This window comes from Sinocyclocheilus anshuiensis, unplaced genomic scaffold (genome assembly GCF_001515605.1).
Source record: "Sinocyclocheilus anshuiensis isolate Anshui unplaced genomic scaffold, SAMN03320099.WGS_v1.1 scaffold3951, whole genome shotgun sequence".
Lineage (NCBI taxonomy): Eukaryota > Metazoa > Chordata > Actinopteri > Cypriniformes > Cyprinidae > Sinocyclocheilus > Sinocyclocheilus anshuiensis.
In genome coordinates, this window is record NW_015556248.1 from 75,363 (window position 1) to 94,964 (window position 19,602).

Here is a 19,602-nt window from a genome sequence, read left to right on the forward strand (position 1 = left end):
TTTTAAAGCAAATCCAGACAGCAACCAAGTGTTTTCGCAACACAATAACATGTCCGAAGCATTTACCAGCGAACACGCTCTGAGAACAGCAAGCATCTTGTTTGCCGGGACTCCTGGTGTTGATCTAATGGAAATGTCTTTCTCCCATCTCTTGTGATGAATTTGTTTTAGCACATTGTTTCTAGAATCTGTTTCCTGTTGTGGTTGAAGCTGGACATCCACTGAGGCTCAGCCAGACGCTTGTTTTGTTCAATAGATGTTAATGAAGTGAGCCCACACGTGCCTTTATTATCCACACAGGACTCCATTGTGTGCGAGTCTTTGGCGTTTATGATGTGTATCTGTATGTGTCGGTTGATTCATTTGAGACTGCAGCATTGGGCGGGTGCGTTGCGATGCAAAAATACCTCGATGGCGTGCAAAACGCGAAACCCCAAAGCCCAAGAAATGACCTAATGGCTCATACTAAAATAGTTTGACGCTCATGCACAAAGCATCTGACAATCTCTGTTTTGCAGCCGCAGATCTGAAACACAGCGGCTTGATTCTTAACGCTTTTAATTAGCTTCAGAAACTCTGTCAGCGATGCATATGGCTCCTTTAACAGATTTAAAGCACTGAAAGTGTGAAGCCATAAGAGTTTGCACAACTGGGGTTTATGCTGCAAAAATAGCACTTGTAGGATGGTAGTATGCAATTGTGAACTTAAACCTAGATGTGTTTTTTCCTCCAGGCTGAATACGGGGTCTTGAAGGAGGAGGTCAAGGCCATGGCGAGTCTAGCGAGCTGTTTGTCAGACATGTGTCCGGAGAGGATGAACGCTGTAGGGACTGAGATTCAGACCAGCCTGAACGCCTGGGACGAGCTCGGCAAAAGTGTGGCCGAAAACAAGAAGAGGCTCCTGCAGTTTGGACACCTGCGCCATTTCTTTAGGAACTACCTGGCAATGATGTAAGTCAGTGATAAATCGATTAAATGAGACCTTGTTTTATTTCACATTTTGTTAAAGATAGATAAGAAGAACACGTACAGGTCATAATTCACCCCCAAAACCAATAGACAGGGATGATAATTAATATGCATAGTTTACATAAAAGAGAACTGTTTTTAGGACCATCAGACTTTTCTGCATTATGATATTTTCATGATAAACATGATAAACAATTCTCCCTAAATTTTTATTATTGTGTTAATGCACATTAATAATAAATAGAAAAAACAAAATAATTAAAAATAAAAACAAAAATATTACTATATATATATAATACAAATTGTTAAATAATAATAAAATAAATATATATGCTATTTTATATATGTATTTATATGTGTGTGTGTGTGTGTGTGTGTGTCACCCTTGGTTCATGCAAATAAAGTCCTGTCAACATATTCTCCAGCGTCTCCTCGTCCCTCGTGTGTGTGCAACGTGACAGTGTGTGTTTATATATATATACATATATATTAGTAATTTATAAATATAATTTTTTTTATTTTATTCATCACAATTAAGCAAGTTTCCTCCAAAATTTGTATTATTGTAATGTGCCTAGACATTTCAATTATGCAATTTTTTAATTAAAAAAAAATCAAGTATTTTTTTAAATCAACATAAATTAAATAAGAGTAGAATAAATGCTACCATAAATACTAAAAATGTATTATATACTTAATATTTTTCTCTCTTTTTTGAATATATATAAATTATATAATAAATATTGATTTGAATTTTTAATTTAAAAATACTGTAGTTTAGTAATGAGAATTTAATAGCATTAAAACAGATTTAAGAAAAAAAACTCAAAATGCTAAAATAATGCTAAACAAAAAATAATTTTAATTATTGAACAACAAAAAACTAAAAAGTAAATATTAGTTGTTGTTTTTTTTACAATAAAAATATTGAACAAAAACAAATGTAAATGTCTGGACGCATTAGGGTTAGGGTTGCAGTAATGCAAATTTGGGGTAAACTTACTTAATTAGAATAGAAAATAGTGACATAAAGCAAAAACTCATAGTGGTACTTCTTTCATTTGATTTTAGGGTGAAATGTGAGCTGGACATGCTTTGGTGTGATTCAACAGGAATGTTCTATGAACATAATTTGCAGAGCTAATGTTTGATTTATTGATGGGAAATGTCTGTTCACATTGTGTTCTCTTCATTTGTTTGGAGAAACGTCTGGTGAGCATCATCTCGAGCTGTGTGTGTTGGCCTGAAGCGCTTGTCTTCACCTCTCTCCCACAGCTCTTGGACAGAAGACACCCGCTCCTGCATTTTCTCAGAAAGCGCTCTGCGTCAAAGCCGAGAGAACCAGGAGCCTCTGGTTGAGGTTCTGGATCGGCAGATAGAGCAGAAGTTCGAGGAGTTTGATCAGCTCGCCGTGGCTGGAAAAAACCTCTTTGATGACGAGCATCACCTCAACACAATGGTATATAAGCTTTCTTTAAAATCTGCTTCAGTTGCATTGCTCAACTGATATACAAATAGATTTTGTAACTCTACACTCTCCCTAAGTCTCCTATGAAAGAACAACCTCAAGTTTCTTCTGGATGAAATAAAGTTAAAATGGTTTGGGGTCTTTTTCCATTGCTCTTTGTCTTGTGCAGATCAGAGAGAGGATGGAGGAGCTGAGGAGCATGCTGGGATGGATCCTGGTCCACTGGAGGGCTCAGAAGGATCAGCTGTTGAGCAGACAGAAGGCTGAAGAAGCTCAAGCTGACGCTATTTACTCCGAGGCCATGGTCTGCAGCCCACAAACACAGGTATAACCATTCATTTATAAATTTCCCTTCTGGGGATAAATGAAGTTTATCAATCAAAAAGTGTGTGTGTGTATAAAATAAATAATGAATAAATAGATAATAAGTAATTGATATCAATATCAATTAGAATCATTCAAATTATTCTCATTGATTGTTGAAGTAAAATACTGTAATACAATGATTCAAATTCTCAAATGCTATAAACAATCTTTATTGTTTTATTAATATCGTTTTTTTTCCATTACAGCTCATTTGAAGATGGGAAATGTGCTTATTTGTCTTAAATAACATCAGTATCAATCAATCAATATTAGCAATAATTTTTCAATTTACATCAGAATATATTCAAATAAAATTTAGTAATAAATACAATTTCGTGAGCAAATTTAGAAGCAAATGCTACTAAATGTAGAAGTATTTCACTTTATTAATATAGTGTTTTTTTTGCATCAGCTTATACCAAATGTATCAAATGCTACTAAATGTAGAAATACTTCACTATTTTATGAATATAGATTTTTTTGCACCAGCTTACATTACATGTATTAAATGCTACTAAATGTTTAAATACATCACTATTTAATAATATAGCATTTTTGCATTAAAGTGTCACAATGCAAACGGTCTTAATGGTCCTGAAATCCTTGACAGATTTCATGAGATCAACCCAAAATAACAAAATAAATTAAAAAAAATGTTTTTACATAAAGAAAATAAAACCTAATCTTTAAGATTTTTTTTATAATTCCACTTATTGTCAGTGATAATTTGTATTAGATATTCATTTTTATATTGCATTTTTTATTTAAATCATATATTAAATGAAGCAAATGCTACTAAATGTCGAAACAATCATAATGCAAACAAGCTTTACCATTTTATTATTATAGAATAAAATATAGAATATAAAGTGTAATTTTATTTATATATATATATGAAGAGTTCAGATGCAAAAGCCTCTAAGTTTTTTGTATATATATTTATAGTAATGAGAAATTGAATGCAGGAAATGTGCTTAATTGTCAAATAATGTCACAGTTCAAACCATTTTAAAAGTCCTAAAATAAAACATGTTTTTGTCTTTATGCGAAATACAATTTTTTATTTATCTTTTGTTTACGAAATGTGACTTTGAGTTCCTGGAGTTTTAATGAGATTGACCCAAAGATGCAGTCTCCTCCTAAGGCATTCTAATTCTGCCATTTTTCAGGTGGAAACCTCATCAGAGGTCTCTCAGAAGACAACAGAAAGCCTCACAAGTGCTCCCCCTGGTGACACGGAGGATGGTTTGCAGCACAGTTATGGATATGAGGTGATGCAAAGTGTCAGTCCAAAAGGAAGCAATGACAGCGGTCATTTAGAGAGGCCGGATTCACCATACCTGGTGCTAAAGGAACCCAGTCCCTCAGCTTTAGGAGGCACAGTCAACCTCATCCTCAGCTTCAGTAACTCTGGAGACACACAAATCCAGGTACAGGCGCCTGGCAGGGAAGGTGGTGTGCCGGTGCCCGAACCTGTGCACAGGGTGAGAATGATTAAACATCACAATCACACACAGTCAAACCCTATTGCACTTATATGCTGCTCTGTGTTTGATATCCCTCTCAGGCTCCTCACATTTCCTTCTCTTTCCTCAAAAACACCCTTCTCTGTTTTATTTTGTTCTACGTTCCCCTTCAGCCTGCTGAGTCTCACTCTTCTGCCTGTAAAGGCTTTTGGAAGCGCTGCCAGGGGCTTTCTGGTAGTTTAAAGCGAAAGACAAAGATTTATCGACACAGTGCAGAAGAGGTAAATATAGTTGGTGAATGCCCTGCAGTTGGCCCTGCACGAGTAAACAGAAACATGGTAATTGTATGCAGTGCTGGGTAGTAACTGATTACATGTAACGTGGATTACGTAATCAGATTCCAAAAATGAAGTACTTGTAGTTAGATTATACTACATTGTAAAATACTTGTAATCAGACTACAGTTACATTTTTATTGGTTACATTTTATTGGTTACATGATTACATATTATTTACACAATAGCAATAAATTATTCATAATTTTATCATCTTTTAAATGTTCCTTTCAGAAATAGCCTGCCGCTAAAAGTTTCCAGTATTGTGGACATTCACACAAAGACCAGTCATTAGTCAGCTGACTATAATTGCACAGAAAACTGAGAGGCCACACATTTGACTACTGGATTTTCAATATTTTGTTTTTTTCTCAACATCCCAACATTGCATCAACTGCTGGTAGAACTTTTTTTTTTTTTTATTGTCACTATGAGTTATTTAACTATGTATTACTATGTCTTTGGAAGGCTTTTGTCTTTCAAACGCAATTATTTTAAAATTATTGACATTTTTATGATATAATTATTAGCTTTTCTAATTATTAGCACTTTTCTAATTATTATTAGTTCCTTCACGAACCCCAGTTTGGGAAACCTTGACGTAATGTTGACTGCACTTTTTATGTTGTTATAACAAAGAGTGGAATATTTTCTTTCTCTTTGTATTTTTATATCAATATATTACAAGATTATCCTATTTAAATCAATGTGATAAACAAGTTTGGTCAATATGGAAGCCCGTTTCTGCCACTGAATACAAAAATTAAAAAAAGGTCATTGGCAATAAATTAAATTAATTCAGAATTGTGAGATATAAACTCGCAATTGCGAGAAATTCAGAATTGCGAGGTTAAATCTTGCAATTCTGATTTTTTTTTTCTCCCAATTCTGAGTTTATATCCCACAATTCTGACTTTATATATCACAATTGTGACACAAAACAGTCAGAATTGTGAGTTTATATCTCGCAATTGTGAGAAAAAAGTCAGAATTGTTAGATTAAAAGTCACAATTGCCTTTTTTATTTTTTATTTAGTGGCGGAAATGGGCCTCCCTACAAAAGTAATCTAAAAGTAATCAAAAAGTAGTCTGATTATATTACCTAAAATGTGTAATGTAATGGATTACATTACTAAATACAATTTTTGTCATGTAATTTGACATTAATAACGGACTACAATTTGTAAGTAATCTACCCAGCTCTGCTTGTGTGTGTGCATGAGGACTGTAGTGTGATGGACTGACTAACATCATGATCTCGAAACATCTTATCATATTTTTTTGATTACCGAAGCATTGCAGTACATCTTAGATTCATAGTATAATAGTATGCTATTCTGAAATATCGCCACTGGCTTGATCATTTATTTGTGCAGTGGTTGGAAAGGCAACAAAGCCAAAGAAACTTTGATGGAAGAGAGGTCACTGCGGTTTAGAGGAGATTGCAAACAGGTATGGGCAGGTAATGAGAAGATGACGGAGGAAATAGCCACTTCCAATGATCTCATTTTGAGCTGCCAGTATATGGGAAGTATTAGAAACCGGGACGAGAAACTCTTCCAAGACTCATATAAAGCCTCATTTCAAGCATTCAGGTTGTTTACAAAACTGTCTTTGGGAACATTTTGAAAGTAATTGCAGCAAAAATAAAAAGTGTGTTTCTTGGAACGGTTACAGGGGCTTAAATATAGTAGCATATAGTAGCCTTAAATGGTTTTGCAATATCCTTGGGACTTTTATTATGTTATTAGGGTCTGTGAAATGAAAACTTCGGTCAGTGTTAGAAGTTATTTTTGAAATGTTGCCCATTGCTGTAGGTTTGCAGCTCTCATGTAATCCAGTATATATTTTTGAAAACATCAGGAGTTTGTAGGGCTTGTGGGAAAATGTCTAGCTGCTGTCATATTGTTCAATTTCAAATGCATTTTATATCTGTCAGCAGGATTTTTTATTTTGTGCCCTCGCAGCTTTCAGAACATATAAAGGCCACTGATAACAAAAACGAGACCCTAAATATCAGAGCGTATAATCGCACAAATTCAGAAATGATGATTGAAACATGTATGCATTGAGTCTTTTGCACTCATACAATAGCTTTGCATGAGGAACAGAGCAAACTTTTAGTCTTTTTACTAGCGCTGCCCCCCATAATAGTCGACGAGAAGAGGCTTAGTCGACAAAAATGTCAGTTATTTACAAAAAAAAATTTTTATAATGTATATCCTTGTGGCAATTACAGTATATCAGGCAGGAAATCCAAATGTTCACCTATCATTCATCACCCTCAAATATGGCTTTTCATTTGTAATTGAAACATGTAAGTAGTAGAAACTTTACATGACCGCTCGCTCTAATGTTAACCTAGATAAATGTGCTCTATTAGGCGCATATCCAAGTGTTTGTGTGAAGTGTGGAAGCTATTAGTTAGTGCACACTGTATAACATGGAGGCTCCAGCAACTTGCATTTTCTCCTGATAACAGCAAAAACATCTTAAAAAAATGCTGTCATTTTGCTCATACAGATAAGAGTAATAATACATCATTTGAAACTGTAAAGGGTCTACTTTTATTTGTGTACACTCACAATATCAACAAAATGTTGTGCTTTTGTAAAATAAAGAAAACAACCAAGATGTGTCTCCATGAACTGGAAAGCATCACAAAAATGAACCGAAACTCAGTGTTATAGGCTACTTCCCTCACAGACATGAGAAATATATCTATAGAAAGCTTGAAATGTCTACTTTTAAATGAACCAATTAAAATAAAAACCAAATGCTCTCTAATTATGTAATCCATATGAAAGTTGCATTTTTCTCTAAAGGCGCATCCACTGTACTAAATGGCAAGTCAGCACTGTCAACTTCATCTTTGCAGCCGACACCGACTCAGAAAATTCTAGTTTATTAATAAATTATTAAAATATCTCCTTGCTATTTTTCTGAAACTTTCATAGTCATCATAGTTCATTTTTGCTTTGCGACAAGCATTTTGTGTGCGCTTGAGCATGGAATAGGCTATATATTAAAGCCTATTATTTAACTAATTAAACGGATATAAACGTGATTAGTGTACTAATGGCTTAAATTCATTTAATTTGTTTAGTTAAATTTAAAGTCGAATGGAAAAATCTTTAGCACTACTTTTTACTCTTTAAACTCTTGCTCCATCATGACAAATGAGTCAGAAACCAGCAGAGGCCATAGGTTTTTATTAGATCTAAAGATTTGCTGCAAATCAGTTGTTTTAATCAGATATGCATGGATGGAGAAAGACAATGACAAAGGAAGCAGGTGATAAGAGAGATAAGATGCATGCAGTGGGGTTTTTCACTCTTATGTAAGCTCTTTTTCGGGCTGATGTAAACACTCATGACAGCAGCGCGGTGCTGAGATGTGACCTCACCCTTCGCTTCCCATGATCGCTGAGTTTTGAAATGGCTCCCAGCAGGAGCGGGGGGTGCTGGAAAATTTGTTGTGAACTTTCTAGAAGGCCATCCTGACTGCCCTGTGTGATTTATGGTCTGGGGCTGCCAGAGCAGCACAAGATTAGTCATGGGGTGAAAGGTCAAGCCATTACAGCTGTGTATGACGACATGTTTAAGAGCAGATGATTCTTATTAAGCCCAGAGTTTAAAAAAAAAAAATCAAGTGTGCTTGTGTAGTCATGCTAGTGTTCTTTTGTTCATGTTGTTCTCATGTAAACCTAATGTTTTTGCATTAGTGGTGTTTGCTAAGGTTTGGTGTGGCTTTTTGATGTAAGCAACCACTCAGAACACCATTGCACAACCATCTAGACCAGGGCTGTCCAAACTCGGTCCTGGAGGGCCGGTGTCCTGCAGAGTTTAGCTCCAACTTGCCTCTACACACCTGACTGGAAGTTTCTATGCCTAGTAAGAGCTTGATTAGCTGGTTCAGGTGTGTTTAATTAGGGTTGGAGCTAAACTCTGCAGGACAACACCGGCCCTCCAGGACCGAGTTTGGACAGCCCTGATCTAGACCATCAATCACATAGCCTTAGCAACCACCCGGAACACCTTCGCAATCACATACTGTAGCAACACACTAAAAACCATTCAGAATAGCTTAACAACTGCACAGTAACGCCCTGACAACAGTTCAGAACATTTTAGTAACAGCATAGCAACTCCTTAGCCACCATCTAGAACAACTTAGAATCACATAGCAACACGCACACAAAACAGTCAGAACACCTTAGCAGTTGCATAGTAATGCCCTGAACACTATTCAGAACATGTTAGTGACAGCATAACTTCCTGGCAATCATCTAGAAAACCTTTACAATTACATAGCAATGCCCTAGCAATCACCTAGAACATCTTCACAGTAGCATAGCAACACACTAAAAACCAAATAGAACACAACCATGTAATATTGCCTGGCAACTAACCAGAATCCCATAGCAACACCGTGGCAACCACCTGTAACAGCTTAGAGATCACGTAGCCTTGCCAAGTATCCAGAACACATTAGCAAAAGCATAGAAACACTTTAGCAAACACCTAGAGCAACTTTCCAATAACGTAGCAACACACTAAAATACTCAGAACCTTACCTTAGTGACATTTTGACGACTAGCCACAACACCTTGGCAACAGTATAGCAACGCCCTAGCAACCACCTAGAACATCTTAGCAACAGCATAGCAATACACAAAAACACTTAGAACACCTTAGCAACTGCATAGTAATGCCCTGGCAACGATCCAGAACACCTTAGCAAAAGCATACCAACACAATAAAAAACACTTATAACATGTTGGTAGCCACATAGTATGAAACGACGACATAGCAACTCCCTGGAAAAACTTTCACAGCATACTGGCGGTGTAGTGGCAAGTTTTGCATAATTTTTCTTCACAGAATGTAAGAATTGTTTATTTTTTCCCATAACAAATGTGAATTCCAGCTGCTTAACGTAAGCAGTGAAGGAAAAGATGTTTCAGCATTTTAAATGTTTTTTTATCATTGCAGAGCGATGTCATCATTCATCAGTAACAAATGTGAAGCAACATGTGTCTGTGTTTTTGCTTTGGAATGCTTTGCTTGAGCCAGACACTCACAGAAGTGCTGTGTTCAGATACTAAAACACTTATTTTCATAAATGGTTATACAAATAATAATTTTTCAGTGTTTGAATTGTGAATTACACTGGCCATAAAAAGTATTTGGACACTTGAGCCACACTTAAATATGAATGTCAGTGCATAAGATAACAAAATAACAAACCAAGTCACATTTGTTATAACGATAACACAAGCACACTTACAAAGGTCCAAAATAAAGACACTTTGTGGTTGTGAAACATGTTGATTAGTTAATGTGATGAACTACACCTGTGTGTATTTGAGAAAAACTGACTTCATGCATGCATTAAAAATGACAGCAACCGTTGTTTGCAGATGCCACTTCATTTGATATTTTGTTTTGGAATGCAATGGCATTCATTCATTTGTATGTGCGACCTAACCGCCCAAATGCTTTTTAGGAGCACTGCACATCAGATAATTAGCATGATGTATCTTTGAAGGGTGAACTTTGTGTTGAAGTGTGATACTTATGCATGCGATCCAATTTATGCATGGAAGAAAAAAAGTGATAACCCTCTAAAACAATCTTTTCCTTGTGTTTTAGGTAAGTACTTACTTGCATGTTACGGAAAACAACACGGCAGTGTATGAGAGTATGGCGCTTCCCCAAGACAAAGCTCCAAGGCCCTCCTCCTCCTCTCCCAGGACCTCCCTGTATGCTCTCTCCTCTCCTTGCACCTCCCCATACTCCTCGTCCTCCATCGAAGACACACTTCAGCAGGCCAACAGCCTGCTGCCAAAGAATGGCAACATCTCAATCTTTAGCAGCCTGAAGAGGAAGGGCAAGAAGGCCAAGAAGAAGAAAGATGACCGTAGACACACCATTCAGAAGATCATGGGAGAGGATCTGTCAGAGGAGGCTGATTTGCCACCTGTACGTGAACCGGTGACATACGATACACATACTTGGCCCCTGAAGGAAAGGAAGAAGCAGAAAAATGCAAGGAAACCAAACAGCGATGGGACTCAGGTCTTGGACTACATAAAGAACCCTTTAGTGAAAGACATAGATGCAGAATGTTCTGGAGAGGTTGGATCTCCAGTTCACAGCACCTTAGAGGTTGCCACCCAAGGACATGTGAAGAACCACTGCAGATTTCTGTCCTTGGGCTCTGTGTTAAGCTTCGACCTGCCCAAGGATATGAGCCTTATCCCTAGCATTCAAGATGTAATCACAATTGGCCCTCCTGAGCAAAAGAAGACAGACTCTCATCACCAGGACGCTCAGGTTGATCGTTCGACAGCTCTGAGCACCTTTAAAACGGTCCGCTCTCGTCCAATGCAAAAAGAAGAGCGCAAACAAATTTCTCCAGCTGAAGTAACCCTTAAGATTGATTGTAAAGACTCCAAAAAGATCAGCATTGACACGGTTTCATTTACTGAAGATGAATATCCTCCTCCACCTTCTCCAGTTGTTGAAGACATCTCATTTGAGGAGAATCATCCCTCATCACTCAGTGATCTGACCAATATTCAACAGAAACATCTGTCTGGGATCAGTATAGTGCCCAAAGAAGAGGTGGTTAGTTGGAACGCAAATGCAACTCAACTTGAGAACCACTATGTAAGTCCTCCAGAAGATGCAATCCAAGGTATAGCCAACCACTGCTCAAATATGGCAGAGATTCATGTATGTCCTAGCGTCCATACCTTGGTTCACAATCTTAATGGACACGTGTTCCATAGGCCAGCAAAGAACTCCAGAACTCAACAGTTAAGTCCCAGCCATGCATCTCATGTAGTGTTGAACTTCAGAGCCAATGGAAGAGAGGACTCAGTGGACTCTGGTCACTCCAGCTCTGGAAGCTTCAAGTTATGTGCTGAGGGTCCATACGTAGACTCCTCAGATTGTCCAGTGCCCAAGAGAACCATTGGGAAGGTACCATCCCTGGATGCAGGAGTGTCCAACAAGAACTTTGAGTTCTCCAAGGACAAGAGCATTACCTTATCTATCGACATTGATGATCCAGTTCATCCTGACCATCAACAGTTTGAGCAGGAAGAGGAGGAGCTGGAGGACATCTGGAACCACACCAACAGCTACCGAGAGAGTCTAAACTCTGACATCATGTATAATGGCTACCAGGCCACCTCTTCTCTAGACCAGCACAGGGAACCCTCACCCAAAGAACAAGCAGTGCTCTTCAGGAAGTTGGTCACAGCCTCTGCACCCAACCTTCTTGTGGCGGAGTTCAGACTGCCACCGTCTGTCCAGACTATGGTGGGTTCTGGGAAGCAGCATAACCCAAGGGAAGAAAGGCAAATTCTGGATAAAGGAGACAGAAGGTCTTGGGCTGCGTTCACTCAACAGGAACAGGTTTACAAACAAGTGGCTGTTAATGAAACGGCTTCAGATATGGTGAAACTACCTGAAATACAGGACCAGCAAAAGTATATCTACCATTATAGAGAGGAGGAGGAGGAGGAGGAGGAGGAGAAGGAAACAGGTTTTCTGAAGGTGAGGTCTGTAAGTTGACAGTCAAACCTTGTTAGATGTTGTTTAGGACTGTTTTAGTCGGGTGTCCAACCCTACTCCTGGAGGGCCACTGTCCTGTAGAGTTTAGCTCCAACCCCAGTTAAACACACCTGAACTAGCAAATCAAGGTCTTATTAGGCATACTAGAAACTTCCAGGCAGGTGTGTTGAGGCAAGTTGAAGCTAAACTCTGCAGGACACCGGCCCTCCAGGACCGAGTTTGGACAGCCCTGCTATACACACAGCTCCAACCCCAGTTAAACACACCTGAACTAGCAAATCAAGGTCTTATTAGGCATACTAGAAACTTCCAGGCAGGTGTGTTGAGGCAAGTTGAAGCTAAACTCTGCAGGATGGTGGCCTTCCAGGACTGAGTTTGGACACCCCTGGCTTAAGTCCTGCTCTTGGAAGGCCAATGTCCTGTAGAGTTTAGCTTCAATCACACACACCTGAACCAAGGACCTCAAGGTCTTCATGATTGCTAGAAACTTTCAGGCAGGTGTGTTGAGGCAAGTCAAAGCTAAACTCTGCAGGACGGTGGGGCCTTGTGGTTTAAGTCCCCTGGTTTAAGTCCTACTCCTGGAGGGCCACTGTCCTGTAGAGTTTAGTGCCAACCCCAATAGAACACACCTGAACTAGCAAATCAAGGTCTTGTTAGGAATACTAGAAACTTCCATGCAGGTGTGTTGAAGCTAAACTCTGCAGGACGGTTGCCTTCCAGGACTGAGTTTAGACACCCCTGGCTTAAGTCCTGCTCTTGGAAGGCCAATGTCCTGTAGAGTTTAGCTTCAATCACACACACCTGAACCAAGGACCTCAAGGTCTTCACGATTACTAGAAACTTCCAGGCAGGTGTGTTGAGGCAAGTCAAAGCTAAACTCTGCAGGACGGTGGGGCCTTGTGGTTTAAGTCCCCTGGTTTAAGTCCTACTCCTGGAGGGCCACTGTCCTGTAGAGTTTAGTGCCAACCCCAATTGAACACACCTGAACTAGCTAATCAAAGTTTTACTAGGCATACTAGGTTTTACTAGGCGTACTAGAAACTTCCGGGGAGGTGTGTTGGGTCAAGTTGGAGCTAAACTCTGCAAGACTTTGGCCCTCTAGGACCAGGATTGGACATCTCTGGTTTAAGTAGTTGACTTGTGCTGCCTTGAACATGTCAGAATGATATTTATGAGATGAGCACTCATGGCTGAAGTAGGAACTTCCGAGGACGATTGAGGGTTTTATTTGGAAATCTTTGCCCTCAAAGTAAGTTGTGGCCAGCATATCTCATATCATTTTGCCCATTATTGTAGTTCTGATTAGTGCATGTGCAATCTGTTTTTTGTCTTGGCAATTAATGCATTGATATGTGTTCTTTCTCCACAGGACCAATCCATGAGCCTCCTGTCTGTTCATATGGGATTGGATGGGACCAATGACAATGATATCCAGGTACCCAAAGTATAATTACAGACAATATACAATAACAGAGAGTATATGCTTAAGAGTTCTTCAGAATATCGAGAAATAATTATTGTATCTCATCATTCAAAGATTGTTAATTCTAATCTTTGACCATTGTTTTTCAGAGTGGAAGACAAGAACTGGAACTGCCATCTATGGAAGGTACACTGGAGAGGAAACACAAACTACAACTGGGTGGAAAGAAGGTAAATATCACAATTACAGATATTTTCTTGACCCCAACCACAACAAATAAGCATTTTGTGTCTCATGCCTCATGCTCTTACCTGCAGGCTACTGTGGTAGATGTCAAATTAGGTTGCATTTCAGTTGGTCTTTATGTAACCAACAAAATGTACTATTTCAGGCACCATGCAGGGCGTGGAACTCCTATCATGCTGTGCTATACAAACAAACGATATGTTTCTATCAGGACAGGAAAGATACACTCAAGGTAAGCTTGAAGACTTCATGTTCTGGCTTTGCAACCAAGTAGAAAACTTTGTGTTCCTTTATTGCAAAAGGACATCATTATTTACATTGCAAGGTTGAACTGTGATTAAATTGTGATTGAATTACGTTTAATGGCAGCTGTAAAGCATCTAAGGGTATGAGTTTAGCCAAAATGACTCTATATTTGTACCCCATAGAGCTGTCTGACCAGCCATCCTCTGAATCTAATTGGAGCGGTGTGTGAACCGTCGACAGAGTACACCAAAAAACCCAACTGCTTCTGCTTGAGGTAAATGTCGAACAACTAAAGGGCGTCTCATGTTTATCTTAGTTAGAGATGGAAGTAGTTGTTTTTAAATCACTTTCACCTGCACATATTCAGTTGAAGGACTTAACTTTTCTCTCAGATTGCGGGATGGATCTGAGTATCTCCTCAGTGCATCGTCCCGATTTATGATGAAGAAATGGATCCTCAGAATCCAAGCACACACTGGTATTATACCATTAACTATCTGTCTGTCTGTTGTTAACAAGCTTTCAATGCTGCATTAAATGACCACAGTTATATTCACATGAAATCCTCTTATCTCTACAGTGTCTAGTGATTCTGTAGTGAACAGATCAACATGTCATGGGTCTTCAGCTTCAGCGACGCTCCCTAGACATTCTCCTGCTATCACCGGCTGTCAGTGTGGAGATAAATGTCACTGCTCCATGAGAAATTATGTCACCACCACCGTTTTAGCACAGAGTCAGCCCGCCTCAGGCCGAACCAAAGAGATCATAGTTCACACCAGTGACGTTCTGCAGATCCACCAAAGGCATCAGGATCCGTTGCTCCCCTCGTTCTCAGATGCGGGTCATTGTGGTAAGAAACTGTGTGACTAATACAGTTCAGTGAACTGAGAAAAAATAACACAACAAATTATAATTTGAAATATATTTCAATACAAAACAGTTATTTTAAATTGTAATAATCTTTAATTTATTTGATCCAATAAATGTAGCTTTGGTGAGCATAAGTTCATTTCATAATTGATCAAAATTTTATATATAAATGTAAAAAATGTATACACAATGCCGTGCATTTTGCAGTAGTTTAATGCTTCTGTTCATTACTATTATGTCTCATTTATATAAATGAGGGTCATTTAAATAAATTACTCAAGGTTTTAGTCGTATTTTATAAACCCTCATAGCTCTGAGTATTTCATTTATAATATGTATAAATTGTTAGCTAGTAGCTTGACTGTAGTTGCATTACTTTAAATAGCACTACAAAAAAATAAATAAAATGATAATAATAATTTTCTTAATCAGTATTTTGCCTTGTCCAGTAAAAAAAAATCTATAAATATATATTTTATCTTAAGTATGCAATTATAGTGGATTTAAAAGCATAAACTTGAGATACATGTAGCTTTCATTTTGACAGTTTCAAAGTAGCTTTCTCAACACAGGCAACTAATGCAAGTAATAAATAAATAATATGCAAGATAAATGTTTTGGACATCCAAAAGAGGGCAGTAGAGTACTCTAGTGCTGATCGGAGCTTCACGCAGACATTATGAGGCATGGTCACATCTGTTTGCTGTCAGCGGCTTTCTATTTCTGGAGAAGCACTCTGGATTTTGTCATTTCCACCTTGGTCACATTATTTCTCACCTCGAGTACTTTGTTACTCACTTATGCTGTCTGCCCTTGTACTGCAGAGGTTGAATGATTCATTTTCTGTTTTGTTTTTTTCTCTGTAGAGGATGACTCTCATGGTGAGTCTGTGAGACAGAAACCGTCCTCTATGTCCACCATTCAGGGCTGGACCAGCGAAAAGAGACGCTCACACTCCTTTACCTCAGGTACATCCGAGCCACATTTGCCACGTCCAATTAGGACTGAATTCAGCTGTACTTAAACTAATATAGGGCCCTATGAAATCGGTTTTATTTTTCAAAATTCGGTTGTAATTTTTTTTTCTGTTTTAATATTTCTGGGCTGTGTTTTACTGGTTAAATTCAGTTCGAGTCAAAAATCATGACATTATGAAACTTGTACAATTGAACAACAATTTATTAAAAGTAAAAAAAGAAAAAAAAAACATTTTAGGGCCATATGGAATACGTTTTATTTTTATTTTTTTCCCAAATTCCATTTTTCCATTTACATTTTTTTGGATTCCGTTTTAATGGTTAAATTAAATGTTAGTAACCAAAAAGCATGTAATTAATTGAAATCATGAAACCTATGCAATTCAACAAATTATTTAAGTTTAACAAAAAAAAATGATGGCCCTATAAAATACATTTTATTTTTCTTAAATTCTGTTTTCAGTTTTGAATTTTTCTGGATTCAATTTTAATGGTTTAATTACATTTTAATAATCAAAAAGCATGACTAATCAATTAAACTTATGGTTAACTGTATGGTTTAATACAAATTTATTATCCAAAACTGTGGTAATCAAATTAAGACATGAAACATTAACAATATAATTAAAATGTAATCAGATAAAAATTAAAAATTTTTTTTGTTTTTTGGCAACAGAGGTTTACGTTTGGTTTACTATTGAAATTAAAACATGAAAGAAAAATTGTGTAATTATTCCTTTAAAAAATTTTGTACTTAATGTTTTTTTTTTTATCTCGGTCTCTACAGCCACATATCAGAGGATCAAGCCTGTAGCGCCTCCTTCAGGCAAAGGCCAGGACAGCAGCTCCAGCTACTCTGTGACTCTGTTCATCGGAGATGGTGAGATGCCGTCAGTCTGTAAAAGCACAGCGACGGCCTCGCCAAACAGCGTCCGGCAGGAGTCCTTCTCCGATCTGCCCATGAGGAGCTACATGAGCCTCCCGCGACCCCCCAACAAATCAGTCTTCAGGAAGTTCTTTGGGAAAAAGGAGTGACGGACACTTTCTGTGACACTGCAGGTCAAAGACCCTGACTGACATGTGCAGGACACAAGTTCAAAACATTTTTCTTACATTTATTTATGGATCTGATGGAGAACCATTTGTGTATACTTTTTTTTAATGAGATCTTGTATGATTGTGTTGTTGCAAGATGTGTAATGTTCACTCCTACAACTTCTCACGTCATCAGCCGTTTTATATCGGGCTCATGGATGGTTTAGTCAAAAATTAAAATCATTTCATCATTTACTCACCATCGTGTTGTTCCAAACCCATATGACTCTTTCTTTAATGGAACATTATGCATTTAGCTGCACTTTTATCCAAAGCAAATAACAAAGAGGAACAAAACAAATGTTATCACTGAGCCAATATTCATAATTTGCAACACCAGCAGGTTTATTAGACTATTTAGAAGCAAGCTAGAGAAGAGGAGAAATGCAGAGAAGAAAAAAGATGAAATATTTAAAGTACAATGAAGTCTGCCAAGCTCCAAAAAGACAAAAACACACCACAGAAGTATTAGAACAATAGTGCTTATGACTCATCCACTATATACCAATTGCTCTGAAGTCATAAAACAGCTTTGTGTGAGAAACAGACCCAAATTTAAGTCGTTACTCTCTACCCAAACATTTTAATATGAATGTCCAAAAATCAAACTTCATTGAGGGCTGTGGGCCAAAAGTAAATGCATTATATCCTAGCTATATTATATTGGTATATTAAATTATGTATCAAATTCAATTATATAATATATTGGTCTATTAAATCCAACTAAATTATTTTTTTAAGATTTTATCTTTGGCATTTTTCCCCTTTTTATTCAGACAGGACAGTATTTAGACAGGAAGTGAAGTGGGAGAAAGAGAGGGGGCAGTGGCAGGAAAGGTCTGCAAGCTGGGACTCGAACTCAGGACACCCGAAGCACAGTGGCGCTACATGTCAGCATGATGCCCACGAGGCTATTGGCACAGACTAAATCCAACTATATTATAATGCATCAAATAAAAAAATGTAAATGTCATTTTTTTTATTTAAAAATTTATATATCTTTTTTTTTATTTTTCAGGACAATTCACTGTTACTTTTCAGTGTAAAAAAACTAAATAGTTAAAAAAAATGCTAAAACAAAAATATCAATTAGAAATAAAGACCCTCTTGTGATATATGGCATGACGGGCCAAATCAAAGGTCATCACAGGTCAATTTAGGGCATCTCTGCTCTCTGTAAATCTTCCCTTGGTGCTTTTTTGTCATTTTGGAGCACAACTGACCCAGTCCCCTTTTGTTACATAAAATGTATATCCAATTCTTCTGGAGGGTCACTTTGTTGCAGGATTTAGCTCCATCACACCTGCCTAGATGTTTTTAATGACTTTAAACACTTTAATTAAACTCGTTCAGGTGTGTTTAATTAGGCTTGTACCAAATCTCTGTATGAAAGTGGCTCTCCATGAAAAGGATTAGACAGAATATAGTTCAAAAAGTAAATAACAAGAAAATAGGAGCATCATGAGGGTGAGTAATGAATGATCTATTCACACTAAAAATTATGACTATATTATATTATATAAAAACTTTTTAGTTATAGCTGTAATCATTGGTGTGAACTTTCATTTATGGATGAACTCTTCCTTCAACCTCAACATTTTCCCATGCTGAGATTTCATTGTTTGCCAGATTTATTTCATGTGTATAAATGAGTGCAGTTTGCTGTGGATGTGATGACAGCCATAAAATACTGCCGTACTGAATCTACTGATATGAGACTTTTGATAGCTAATGTGTTCAATGTTCCTACCACATTCCACTTGAAGTGGTTTTCAGTTCATGTATGTTCTGTTTTTGGCGTGGATTGCAATTTCTCTGAAGTTTTGGCACATGTTATTTTTCAGCTTGTCATGTTTTTCTGTGTCGGCTGGTTTGAGTTCTGTGTGGGTTCGTTCAACCAAAAATGAAACTTCTGTCATTATTTATTTACTTGAGGGTGAGTAAATGTTGACAGTAATTTACATTTTTGGCCAACTGTCCCTTTAACGTGTTTTTTTTTCCAGACTAAACATTTGATTCACATACTCTAGCATTGCTTTCTGTATTTAAACTAATGCAGTGTGTCAGGATGTTTTTATAGGAAGATGTTTTTTACTGTCTGGGTAATGCATGATCTTTTGAGATTGGTGGCATGAATGTCTATGACCATTTTTACACAATTTAAACATGTAATGCATTAGATATTTTACAGTGGGAAATATGTTCAGGTTGAAAAAAAAAAAGTTAAATTGTGCCTTGAAAATAATATCTTCATAAGCAATGTAAGAAAATAAGGTCATTACAGCAGTTTGAATGAGCACAATGAGTATTCGCATTATAGCGTTTTTTCTTTTTTCTTTTTTCTTTTAAAGGCGTGGCAAAATAGAAACGCTGCACTGGTTATATCATTTTGAGTCATATACCTCCATAAACTACCATCCAATTATGAGGGTCCAAAAGTAATAAACTGGATTAATAAATACTGCAGAATACAAGTATAGCTGAAATTTGCACACAGCATCATATTGCATTTATACCCAGCAAACGCATAACATTCGCTTAACATTCCCAGT

General features: G+C 37.4%; 1 protein-coding gene across 1 annotated transcript in view; it reads left to right on the forward strand.

Moving 5' to 3' along the window:
- The window catches only part of LOC107676301 (uncharacterized), a 64,150-nt gene extending 46,346 nt beyond the window's left edge, over nucleotides 1-17,804 (forward strand). Inside the window, exons 19-32 of the mRNA XM_016470833.1 lie at nucleotides 734-951; nucleotides 2,245-2,428; nucleotides 2,607-2,762; nucleotides 3,973-4,287; nucleotides 4,443-4,550; nucleotides 10,259-12,172; nucleotides 13,560-13,625; nucleotides 13,763-13,843; nucleotides 14,005-14,091; nucleotides 14,288-14,379; nucleotides 14,498-14,583; nucleotides 14,686-14,958; nucleotides 15,845-15,946; nucleotides 16,743-17,804. Of these exons, the coding sequence (XP_016326319.1) occupies nucleotides 734-951; nucleotides 2,245-2,428; nucleotides 2,607-2,762; nucleotides 3,973-4,287; nucleotides 4,443-4,550; nucleotides 10,259-12,172; nucleotides 13,560-13,625; nucleotides 13,763-13,843; nucleotides 14,005-14,091; nucleotides 14,288-14,379; nucleotides 14,498-14,583; nucleotides 14,686-14,958; nucleotides 15,845-15,946; nucleotides 16,743-16,990 (3,930 nt within the window). The 3' untranslated portion in view covers nucleotides 16,991-17,804. The remainder of the gene's footprint in view (nucleotides 1-733; nucleotides 952-2,244; nucleotides 2,429-2,606; nucleotides 2,763-3,972; nucleotides 4,288-4,442; nucleotides 4,551-10,258; nucleotides 12,173-13,559; nucleotides 13,626-13,762; nucleotides 13,844-14,004; nucleotides 14,092-14,287; nucleotides 14,380-14,497; nucleotides 14,584-14,685; nucleotides 14,959-15,844; nucleotides 15,947-16,742) is intronic.
- Nucleotides 17,805-19,602: the final 1,798 nt, after the last annotated feature.